This window comes from Ochotona princeps, chromosome 8 (genome assembly GCF_030435755.1).
Source record: "Ochotona princeps isolate mOchPri1 chromosome 8, mOchPri1.hap1, whole genome shotgun sequence".
In the NCBI taxonomy this organism is placed as follows: domain Eukaryota; kingdom Metazoa; phylum Chordata; class Mammalia; order Lagomorpha; family Ochotonidae; genus Ochotona; species Ochotona princeps.
Window position 1 is genome coordinate 16,771,870 of NC_080839.1, and position 11,882 is coordinate 16,783,751.

The 11,882-nt window shown below is 57.4% G+C and overlaps 1 protein-coding gene across 1 annotated transcript; it reads right to left on the reverse strand.

The window, feature by feature from the left end:
* Nucleotides 1–2,316: 2,316 nt before the first annotated feature.
* SH2D6 (SH2 domain containing 6) lies at nucleotides 2,317–7,840 on the reverse strand. Its single transcript, XM_058668334.1, has 13 exons — nucleotides 7,833–7,840; nucleotides 7,403–7,475; nucleotides 7,185–7,302; nucleotides 5,375–5,397; nucleotides 4,956–4,999; nucleotides 4,783–4,852; nucleotides 4,565–4,659; nucleotides 4,179–4,219; nucleotides 3,851–3,909; nucleotides 3,530–3,613; nucleotides 3,254–3,412; nucleotides 2,710–3,064; nucleotides 2,317–2,366 (listed from the first exon to the last, which is right to left on the reverse strand). Exons 1-13 carry the CDS (start codon nucleotides 7,838–7,840, stop codon nucleotides 2,317–2,319), a joined length of 1,179 nt encoding a protein of 392 aa, XP_058524317.1.
* Nucleotides 7,841–11,882: the final 4,042 nt, after the last annotated feature.

Consider the following 11,882-nt stretch of genomic DNA (forward strand, 5'->3'; position numbering starts at 1 on the left):
GCAAAGTCAGATAAACAGATAGAAGGAGAGAGACAGAGAGAGAGAGAAGATCTTCCGTCTGATGATTCACTCCCCAAGTGACTGCAACAGCTGGAGCTGCGCCAATCCAAAGTCAGGAGCCAGGAGCCTCTTCTGGGTCTCCCACACAGGTGCAGGGTCCCAAGGCTTTGGGCCATCCTCAACTGCTTTCCCAGGCTACAAGCAAGGAGCTGGATGGGAAGCAGGGCTGCCAGGATTAGAACTGGCACCCACATGGGATCCTGGCACATTCAAGGTGAGGACTAGGTGCTAGACCACCGCACTGGCCCTGCCAAGGATTTTCTAGCATCCAGTTTATTGGGTAGGGGGAAATCTGGGTGGGATCTAATGGGGACACTAACATGGTAAGCAATCCAGGAATACCATCACTTGCCTGACTTGTGGAAAAGCCTGGCCTTGAAAAGCCTGCACCCCTAATTCTTCCCCACCTGTGGGCTGCCCCTTCAGCCCCTTGGGCACTACACAGTCATGGTGACACACTAGCACTGCTAAAATGCCGTCAATGCCATCCCTGCCTGCACCATACCCCTGGCTCACATCCTTCTTGCCTCCCAGTACCCACATTCCTGCCAGAGACAGGCTCCTGCAGACCTAGCCCCTTCCTGCCACTGCCTCTCTCCACACCCTGCCCCCTCCCCTCTACCCCCATTTTGGCACAAAACAACAGGCATTACTACAACAGGGCTAGTTACATTAAACAAATTATCAACAAGCAGGTCAGTTCCTTGGTCCTCCTGGTCACATGACAAGCGCTCAATAACCACTTGAGGCTGGTGGACAATGCATAAATAAAGGGCTCCTATCTTCACAGAAAGCTCCGTGGGTTAGTACTGGGCTGGACGCTGGAACAAAGCAAGTCTTGATCAAGGGAATGTTGGCAGCTTACAGGAATCCAGGATACTTGGCCTACTTGGTGATCCCTGCCACCCATTCCAAGTTCTCTGGGCGTGATTTCACAATTGTGGGTGGTGGTAGCTGCAGGGTCCTGGGAGTGCACAGGCGATTGCCAGGGAGTGCCCAAGGCACCTGCCCCCAGAGCCCTGTGGCACTGGGATGCCGCTTTTCTGACCCGTGGTCCAAGTCACACAACTGTCCTCACCCTGGCCGGGACTGAGGAAGGGAGCCACCAGGCTTACTTTCGACAGGAGCGCCTCCTGCCTTTTACTCTCCCACCGCAGACCTCACGCCCCCAGCCGGTCGGGAATCATTTAGGGTCAGTGAAGACAAGTAGAAGGCTCTCCCAGGAGGATGCAATAGGTCGTCTGTACCCTAAGGCTCTCCAACCTCCCCAGCCCTGGGTTCCTGCCTGGGGAACACCACTGCCACCCGAAGACGCCAGGGCTGGACTGTCTGGGCTTGACAGAGAAGCCTGGGGTGGGGAGCAGTCTCCCATCCGCCCGCTTCTGCTTCTACTAGCTGCAGATCCTCGTCTGTCCTTCCAGCCAAGCCATCTGCTTCTCGTCCCAGCCCCCTCCCGGCGCCTAGCCGGAAACGACAGCCCGGCGGTGACTTTGACAGTGTCTTGCGCTCACGTGTTCGGGCGGGACAAGCAAGCGGACCGCCCACCGGGCGCCTCACTCTGCGGCCGTCCCCACTTAGGCCCGAGTCCGTGGGTCGATGGAGCACCGGCTATCGTCTTCCCCTCTATCACAGAGGCCCGGAAAGCAGACCCGGCCAGTTCCTGCACGGACGCTCCCCGCCCCAGGCCTCGCACTTGTACCTGCACGCGTCCTCAGACCCCGCCCTGCCTCCCGGCCGCACCCCGCGCTCCCGCGCCAGGAGTTGGTGGAGAGGCAACAACCCCACACCCGCCCCAGAGCAGCTCTTTGTTTCGCTGCGGTCCTGATTTCTGCCTTGTCACGGTCACATGGCGCTTCCGGCACGGGGTGTTCCGGGCGCTGCGCCAGGGCCGCCCCTGGATCCCGAGTGCAGGCAGCTGCCTGTCTCTGAGCCCCCCGGCCCTAGCCGCGCGCCTTCGGGTCCGCGCCCCCGGAGGGCCTCCAGCCTCTCCACCGCCCGCTAGCTCGGGCGCTGCTGCGTCCAGCCTTCCATCGCGTAGGATCCCGCACTGGGACGTCCCAGTTATCTGCTGGAATCCGCTGTCTCCTCACTGTAGACTACACCACATGCTCGCAGGCTCATCTCTCCATCCTGGACAGTTAGCTGGTGTTGAACGAGGAGTTCCTGGGCTCCATTCTCATCATGAGGGCGGTGGCAGAGACAGGTCTGCGTCTCCCTGCAAGCCCCACAAACAAGCCAAAGCCCCAAGTCGGCCGCCTAGCCTTTGTCCTTTTTGGCACTGGCCGTCTGAGGGCTAAAGGCCCGATCTGGGCAGAAGTGAGACTTGGCCCTTTCCCCTCGAAAACTGGCCTGCTGCAGCTCCGTGGGAGATTGCCAGTGAGTCGGCCCTGGCACAGTGAGAACCCGAGCCTGGCAGCGGCTACCTTGGCTTCACCCAGGTTCAAGATTTGGTTCAATAAATGTTTATTGCAACTGTTTCTGGTGCAGAACCCATGCCCTCCCCTGGGGCTAGAGAGATGGTGAATGTGTCCCGATTTTTTTTCCCGTCCAAGCAGTGCCACTGCTCTCTTCTGGGACTCAGCCTGATGGGGCAGGCCCATCTCTCCTGTTCCCATGGTGTGGGAGGCCAGGGCAACCGAGGTAAGACACCTTGAGGCTGCGACTGGGGAGTAACCTTGGAGACATAGCTAGAAGGGGGCAGTGTCAAGATCTGGGTGAGCCTGGGTGGGGCCTTCAGCACCCTTCTTCCACTCCAGTAGCATTGCCAGAGCTTCTCGTGGGAGGCTGGTAGGGGGCTGGGGGAGAGATTGGTGTGCCAGAGACAGGTGAGAGGGACACGCAGGGCCGAAGAGGGATGTATACCTGGCCCCCAGGGCTTGGTGGGAAATAGCAGTCTGGTGACTCCCCGGCTGCCCCCGTGGCTGTCCACAAGGGGCAGGGGGTGCTGGGTGTAGTGCTGGACCATGGCCACCACAGAGGAGAAGAGCGGTGTGGGAGGCAGGTCCTGTGAGTCTCCCATGGGAGAAACGGGGTGAGGCCAGGGGAGCTGGACTACCTGGTCCCTTCCCTTCTCCCAGCTGGCTTTATTCTATGTACAAACACCCCTCACCCGCATGCAAACAGGAGGTCCCCTTATTCGGACCCATCCCAGAAAAATACAGAGTTAGCCTTAGGCGTCTTCCCCAGCTCCCACCTCTTTGTGGAGCCTGCTCTCCCGGCCCAGGACAAAGTGGCCTCCACCATCCAGCCGGCGGATGGGGACGTTGTAGACTCGGCCTTGGAGGAACACGGCTAGGGTGAGGGGTTGCGAGCTATGGGGCCCTGAGCTGGGGCGCACCGTGTAGGTCCCGTCCTGTGGAGCAGATGCGGGCTGTCAACCTCACTTTCCAGCAGTGGACTCTCTGCCCAGACCCCACCGGTCCCGCCCACTTCTGCCATCTCAGCCAATCACAGCCCTGAGGCATCCCACCTTTTGCAAGCGGAACAGGGCACTCTCCACCGCCTGACGATCAGAGATGCTGGAATACCAGGGCTGCCCCAGGAAGCTGGCGTACTGCACACGCTCCACATACACACACAGCCCTTCAGGGCACGGGTTCGGCATGGACAGCCGAGAAGCACCGGACGCAGTCCTCTGTGTCTCCCAGCCCACCGAACAACCGTCCCTGCAGGTGCTGGCCTGTGCACAGGCTGGGGTTCCTGCTCCTGGTGGGGGTGCCCGCCTCAGCCCGGGCAGGTTCCTGGGTGAGGATGCTGGGGCTCTGCCCTCCCCTACCCAGTCCCTCCTCACCTCCGCAGCTGAGCTGCTCTGGCTGGGAGCCTCAGGAGGAAGAGATGGTCTCCTTTCTGCTGCAAGAAGCAATGTGGGAGCTGGGACTGGGAGGGCTTTTGGCCTAGGAGGTGGCTGGGGGCAGCTTCCCCAGGGCAGGGCACCCAGTGTCCCACACCCAGCTAGGGGAATGTTCTCAGGACTAACTGCAGCTTCCTGAGCTGGTGCCCACAAAGGGTCCTCTCTAGGCCTGATTACAGCTGGAGGTGGTGCTGCAGGGACCCCTGGATGAAGGGAACCCAAAGGGACCACCTGGCTCATGCTGCAGATGCTCCCCGCCCCCACTCACCTTTAGAGGGGATCCCTGCTGCTCCCTGGGATGCAGTAGGTCTGGTCAAGAAAGGATGTGACCCAGCAGGCCTGCCCCCCTCTGGGTGGGGGGGAGGTCCCACTCTTAACTTTGGCCCCCACCCCTTGCCCTGTTCCTGGTTCTTATCCCCTCAACCACCAGCCTCTTACATCGCGAACTCCCTGAGTTGCTGCAGAGCACCTGTGAAACAGAGCACAGGGTCTTTCTTCTCTCCTTCATGAGGAAGCCCAGTGGCCCAAGCTACCCCCTTACGGTTACCACTGCCAGCTCCCCTGGGGCAAGGCAAGAAGGTTCCCCTGTCCATGGCTCTGGGATGGGGAAGTCCCCAGGTTGGTGTCTCTCTCCTTCTCATGTGGGGCTCTCACCTGGGTGTCACTGGTGTCCTTGGCAGGACTGGGGACACCAGGACCAGGGAGCTCAGATCCTGAGTCAAGGCCGAGAGTAAAACAGAGAGGCCAGGCTACGCTCGGTCAGCCAGGACAGGGGATGAAGAAAGCCAGGCTGGCCAGACGGGCACAGAGAATAGCTGCCGTTCCGCCACCTGAGCCGTCCAGCCCAGGCTGTGGCATCCGGGAGACCCCACCCAGCCCATGCCATAGGCATCATCTCCCTGGTCCCAGTTCAGGTCAGCAGGACCAAAGGCAGAAGGGTGTCTGAAAGTGGATATGTGGTGGAGGGGAGGAAGGGACAAATGGAAGATGAGCCAGCTGCGCATGCAGGGCAGGCCAGGTCTGCAGGGGGTAGGGAGGCACTCACCCGGGGCCGGGCTCACACTCCAAGTAGATGTTCTCCTCAGGTGGCTTTGGAAGACACAGCCCCTGAGGTCAGGAGGAGTATATGGGACCATGCATTTGACCAGCCCTGGGGCTTCACGTAAGGGCCAGTGACTTAAGGGGCAGTTCTGGGAACCACACTGCCTGCTCAGAAGGTGCCTCTCTCATGGGAGCCAGCTTGGTGATTCTGATGGTTCCTCTGCCTACAAGCGGGGATCCCTTCTCCCAACTCTCAGAGCATGTGGGTAGCAGGGAGGGAGGCTTGGGCAACCAGCCCGCCTATACCTGCCAGGGGCCCGAGGCAGATGGAGGAAGGCTTTGCTGGGAGACTGGTCCTTGCCTTGCAGGTTCCCCACCAACTTCCCAGCCTGAACCCTAAAGTGTGTATGAAGGACCACTCACCACTCTGGCTGGTCTACTCTGCTCTGGAAGGAGAAAGGGGACCCTTTGGTCAGGGGTAGCAGGGGGTAGGAGGAGGGAGCTCAGAAGTGAAAGGTCTGTGGTAAAGCTCTGAGGGGCACCCTGAGGGCGGCCACAAGGCGCCCCACCTCACCCCTGGCCCAGCACTCCAGTGCCCCAAGGTTGCCTGGCTTGACCTTCTAGCCAGTTAACCAGGCACCCCACGGAGCGACCTTAGGCAGCTCCAAAGTTCAAAGCAACTCCCAAGGTCATTCAGGTTCATTGACTACTGGGTGCACACATTAGCTGTTTGGCCTTGGCAGGAGGAGGCCTCCCTTCTTGGGGCCTGTTATGGACAAAAGTGTGTTGGTGAGATCTCTCCATGTCCTGACACCCCAGGGTTCGGGGATCACTGACATAGAATAGCAATGGCGACGTGGGGGGAATGGGAGACAGCGAGACCAGTAGGCCCCGCCAGGGAAGGTCAAGGGAGTCTGCTTTGGTGTGATCTCAAGCACAGTACATCAGGACCCTGGACTTGTTGCCCTCTTTGGGGATAATGCCACCTGGACTGCCTGCATTAGGGGCATGGCAGGCAGCAGGCAGCCCGCCCAGGCCGGGGCAGGGCAGGCACAGCCCCAGGAAGAACACACCTCTCCAAGATGGAGCGACAGAAAGAGGGAGGGCCTTATTACCTTGCCTCCCCACCACGATGGGGCTCTGTGTCAAGGTGACCTGTTGGTTCAGGGCCACTTTCACCTGTGGACACAGTGTGGCCCGTGAGCGGGGGTTGGAGGAGGGGAACTGAGCCACGGGGAGGGCAAGGTTGGGGGCACTGAGGGCTGTGGCTATCTGTGCAGTCTCTAAGACGCCATGCTGCAACGCACAGGGAGGCAGCCAGGAAAGGAGGTACTGCACTCTGTCCCTCTGCTGTGGCTCCTCCCGGCTGTGCCTCGCCCTGGATTTTTTTTTTTTTTAATGTCAATAAAATACATGATGAAAGTGGTAACTTTCAAAGGCCACAGCCAGGGTCATGATGGGAGTGGAGGGCTTCTTTTCTGTTTGGATGAGGGACAGCTGAGCCTGTCCTCTACTGGTGGTAACCAATGTGGTGGGGCTGAGAGGCCCAGCCAGGCGACAAAGGCTCCAGGGCTCTGGTAATGGCCCTGCCTCGACTCAAGACACAGGACACATGCAGGCGCCTCTGAGCAGACAGAGACCTCTTGAGGGCAAATTCTGGCATTTGAAGGAGCTGCCAATAAGATTTACTCACTGGAACCCAGCAGCCTGGGGAGGGGCGGCTGGGGAGGGAGGGAGGGGCTGTCAAGAGACCAAGGCAGGGCTGGCTGAGCCTTAGATGGGCCCAGGGGCCGGAGCGATCTGAAAGAGATCCCAGGGCATGTGGGTTGCTGGGTTCCTCCCTCCTAGATTCCCGGTTCCCTCCCTCCCCCATCTCCATCTCCTCCTCCCTCCCTCTGCTGCCAGCTCACTAGCTTCCTGACAGCTCCGTCTCTATGGCAACAGGAGGTGGCCAGCTGCCCTGCCCCCGCCTGTCTCTCTCCTGGCACCTCTGCCCAGCCTGAATTTATGCTGGGCTCTCAGAGGGGGTCCTTTTTGCACCTCCTGCTCACTCTGTTACCGTGGTTACCATGCGCCACAGTTCTCCCTTTCCACACCCCTTCCATGCCCTCTGCCTTCCTCCCTGCCTCATTCCCTCCACCCCTGTGCCCATGCCCAGCCCGGAGTTAGAGGCAAGGCTTGTTTTCTTTTTCTCAGTGGTGCCCAAACATCCGCCCTCCATGCCAACCCTCACCCAGGTACAAGGAGTCCTCCTCAGTACCAGCAAGGTGGGCAGGGGCCAGACTGAGGGGCAGAGCCTCACAGGGCGGCAGTTCATATTTGTCCTCTTCTTCCTGCTCCTCGTCCTGGGCCTTCAAGAAAAGATGCTAAGCACAGGGACGCAGCAGTCTGGGGTGGTCAGTGGCCGCTGCCTCAGCCCCCGCCCTGCCGCAGCTCAGCAGCTGGACTTACCCTCTGTTTCCAGGTCTCTGGAGCAGCTGGAGGAGCTGGCCTGGGGGCATCTTCTTGGAAAGAAGATGCCAAGCTTGGGAGCCTGGACAGACACAGTGGCCTCGCCCCCTCCCTGCCTGGCCCCGTATCACACCTGACTCTCCCCAGAACAATAAAGCATCTACCCTTGACAGTGGCCTTTAGTGCTTCAGCTCAGAGACACCACTAACCATGGGTGCAGGCCAGTGAAGCAGGCATTTTGGAAACCAGAGAGCCTCCCAGCTAGCTACCCATGCCACCCATGCCAGTCCCCTGCCCCTGCAACTGTATGTTCAGACCTAGGTGGGTGAGAGAGCCAGTCTCCACAGCTGGACCCTGGTGAGCAGCAGGGATCCAGAGCCATCTAAGGGGAGCCCAGCTTGGGGAGCCCCTTGCTCAACATGCCACTTACCCATGCATCTTGGGGGTAGGATGGGGGACCCCAACCTGCAAGCAGAATCTCATCAGCTCTGCCTAAGAGGTCCCCCGACCCTGCCCCAGGCACCTGGCCCCGAGGTTGTGTTGGCTGCACACTGCACACCAGGAGCCCAGAAGCACAAGGGTGTGAGTGAGGCAGAAGCAGCAGCAGGAGACTGGGGCAGAGCTAGTGTCCAGGAAGGACAAGCTGGCGGTGAAGGTGAAGTTCAGGTCGTGAGTGGGAGGCTGAGGGAGCCTCGTACCAGGGATGGAAAGGCACAGGAATGGCCTCACTGGCTGGGAGGGCTCGGGCAGAGCCAGCCTAGCTCCTAGGATGGCTGTGTCCTGCAAAGCACAGGAGAGAGAGGTGAAGACGAGAGAGGAGACAGCAGGAATCAGGAGCCCAAGTACTCACCGGGGTTTGCTCCTACTAAGATTGTCCTGGAGAGAGCGGGGGAGGAGAGGGGTGGTCAGTGCAGCCGGGGGGGCCTCTCCCTGCCACAGGCCAGGGCCCCAGAGCCCAATCTCACCATGGCTGAACTGGAGGAGCCTTGCCTCCCAGGGACCCAGATCTACCTCAAGTGGGCTGGGAACAGAGACAAGGTCCTATTGTCCCATCATTTGCATCTCCAAGCACCTGGAGGGGGCCCTGCAGCTTTCTACCCCAGATCAGCCCCTCCCAGGACACTCCCAGGGCCAAACTCCAGCAATCCTGCAACCTTCCCCAGTCAGCCTCCCCCACCTGTGGTCTTAAGGCTCCAACCAGGGTTCACAGCTCAATGCCACCTTTCCCAGTTCATCGACAATACAAAGTCAATAATCCAACTAGAAATGGGAGCTTGGGGTCTGGCACAGTAGCCTAATCGTTAATTGCTCACCTTACACATGGCAGGATCCGATATAGGCACCAGTTCTTATCATGGCTGCTTCATTTCCCATCCAGCTTCCTGCTAATGGCATGGAAAGCAGTGGAGGATGGCCCAAAGCCTTGGGACTCTGCACTCACTCTGAGAGACCCAAAAGAAGCTCGTGACTCTGGGCTCAGCTCTGGCTATGTTCAAGGCGAGGACTTTAGCTGGTAGGCCACGGTGCCGGGCCCATAAAATTACTTTTTTTTTTTAAAGATTTATTTATTTTATTACAAAATCAGATAAACAGATAGGAGGAGAGACAAAGAGGAAGATCTTCCATCCGATGATTCACTCCCCAAGTGAGCCACAACGGCCCGGTGCTATACCGATCCGAATCCGGGAACCAGGAACCTCTTCCAGGTCTCCCATTTGGGTGCAGTGTCCCAAAGCATTGGACCGTCCTCAACTGCCTTCCCAGGCCACAAGCAGGGAGCTGGATGGGAAGTGGAGCTGCCGGGATTAGAACCGGAGCCCATATGGGATCCCGGAGCATTCAAGGCGAGGACTTTAGCCGCTAGGCCACGCCGCCAGGCCCCTAAAATCACTTTTTTTAAACAATTATTTTTTATTAGACAAATTTACAGAGAGGGAGAATCAGAGAGAGCGTCCATTTGCTGGTTCATTCCCCAAATGGCCACTGCAGTTAAAACTGAGTTGATCCAAAACCAGGAGCCAGAAGCTTCTTCTGGGCCTCCCATGTGGGCATCAAGGCTTTGAGTCACCCTTTACTGTTTTCCCAGGTCATAAGCAGGGAGCTAGATGGGAAAAAGAGCACCTGTGAAATGAACCCATATAGAATGTAGATGCTTGGAGGTGGAGGATCAGCCGATTGAGCCACTGTACTGGCCCCATTAACCCCTTTAATCCAGTTGTCATTTTCTGTGGATCAGTGATGAATAATCAAGGAAATAAAGGCTGGGCATTCAGTGTGGCAGCTTCCGTTTCTGACAGCTGCATTGATGCATTTGGTGGGTATTGAGCAAACAGCCGCTACAGCCAAGGCAGTGTTCCGGACGCTGAAGGTGCTGTCGCCCCAGTAAGCTGGCAGGCTGTTCACGTGTGCTTCCTTGTTGTAGTCCCAAATATCCTGATGATGCAAGTGCTGATGCCCAGCCCTGCTTTTCAGACCAGGCAGCCGGGTATTAGTCAGCTCTGACTGCCGTGACTGAGATCAGAAACTGCGCAGCTTACACAACAGAAATGTCTTTTCCTATTAGTTCTGGAGGTGACAAGTTCAGGATCAAGGCGCCATCAGGGTTGGTTACGGGTGCTTTCTCTCTCTCTGCCTCTCCCTCGGGCTTGTAGACAGCCGCCTTCTCCCTGTGTCCTCACAGGACCTCTTGTCTGCTTGCACAGAGAGAAGCAGCTCTGATAACTCTTTCTCTCTCTCTCTTTTTTTTTAAAAAATGTATTTATTCTCATTTTATTCAAAAGGCAGATGGACACAGAGAAAGGTACACACAGACAAAGCGCTTCCATCAGCTGGTTCAGTCTCGAAATATTCACAATACCCCAGGTTGAGCCAGGCCAAAGCCAGTAGCTTAGAACTCAGTCTGAATCTCCCATATGGGTGGCAGGGACCCACTAGAGCCATCACCCACTGCCTCCCAGGTGCACATTAACAGAAAGCTGAAATCCAAAGTAGAGGTGGGATTTGTACCCATATGGGAAGTGAGCATCTTAACTCCCGGCCAAATGCATACTCCTCCTATTAGATGAGAGCTTCTACCTACAGCCCAGGTGGAGATCCAGTTCAGTCTGCTGCACCCAGGAGGCTCCTACAAGGTGGGTGACTTTCCCAAGGTCACAGGGTCATCAAGAAGGCAACATTCAGTCCTTGGTTTGCCTGACCCAGAGCCTGTGCATTGACCAGGAACCTTCCAGCTCCTCATCTGGAGATTGGATGTGGACCCTCCATCCCTGAGATGGGATTAGGCTCTTGGGTATCTGCCAACTGTTTCCAAGGACTCTCTTCCTGGGGGTGAAGTTTGGATCTCTGCCTTCTGTTAAGTGTTGAAGGGAAACAGAGGGCCGGGACGTGGAATTCAACCAAGAGAACGGGAAGACAGACCATAGGCTCTGAGATGGTCTGTGCCTTTCTTGTGTTTATGACCTTAGCAATGTCCTGGCTGTTGACCCCTGGAAAGACATGATACCTGTGTGTGTGTGTCTGTGTGTATGTGTGTGTTTCTGTGTGTGTGTGTGTGTGTGTTTCTGTGTGTGTCTGTGTGTGTGCCTGTCTGTCGTTAGGATGGGGCTTGGGCTAGCCTGGGCCCATGATTAGAGCCAGCACTGCCTTAACAGAACACCAGCTAGTTCCTGGGATCTACAGGCACAGGAACACTTCAGAAGCCACAAGGAGCCGTTGAGTTGGTTTAACAGGGCCCAGAAAGTACCATGGGAAAACTGTGCAATGGAGACTGGCCTCCTCCTTGTTCTCCATCCTTTTCAGATGTGCTTTCTTGCAGTTTCCCTCATCCAAGGGGACCCAGTGGGTCAGAGTGAGCAAGTCACCACACCACACCACTACAAATCCCAACCTGAGTTCTCCAGGATGCACTGCCCTGGTCTTCACTGTTTCCTCCTACACCATTTTTATATGCAAATACCAAGGCCAGGGAAAGCAAAGGCCGCGGGCAGAGGGGGATTCCACCTGTGCCACCTGGACAGATCCAGGGGAGGGCCCGCCTCAGCGACCTGGGCTCATCCCCGCCAGCCCACAGGACCGCGCCTCCTGCTAATCACGCAAGCAGAGGTGGACAGCCTGTGTCTTCATCTCTGGCTTGTATAGACCACAGATGTTCCCTCAGGATGAATTCCTAGAAATAGAATGGTGACAAATACACATTTAAAAATATTTGAGAGACAAAGATCTTTCATTCACTGGTTTACTCCCCAAATGCTTTCAAAGTCAGGACTGGGCCAGGTTGAAGTCAAGAGGCTGGACTTCAATCTGGGTCTCCTGCATGGGTGGCAGGAATCCAGCCACCAGAGCATCACTGCTGCCTGGGGGCTGCATTAGCTGGAAGCTGGGATGAGAACCAGGTCTGGAATCCACACATTCCCATGCAGGATGTAGGCGTCCTGACCTGTGCCTTGAGCGCTACGCCAAAGGCCGGCCCCTCTTATTAATA

Excerpts from the sequence above, each read along its gene's own strand:
- SH2D6 (XM_058668334.1), bottom strand. Across the intron at positions 5,398-7,184 it reads GGAGGACTCCTTGTACCTGG|AGCAGAGTAGACCAGCCAGA; the intron begins GTGAGGGTTGGC and ends TTCTCCTTCCAG. Across the intron at positions 3,910-4,178 it reads AGCAGGGATCCCCTCTAAAG|CAGAAAGGAGACCATCTCTT; the intron begins GTGAGTGGGGGC and ends TGCTTCTTGCAG.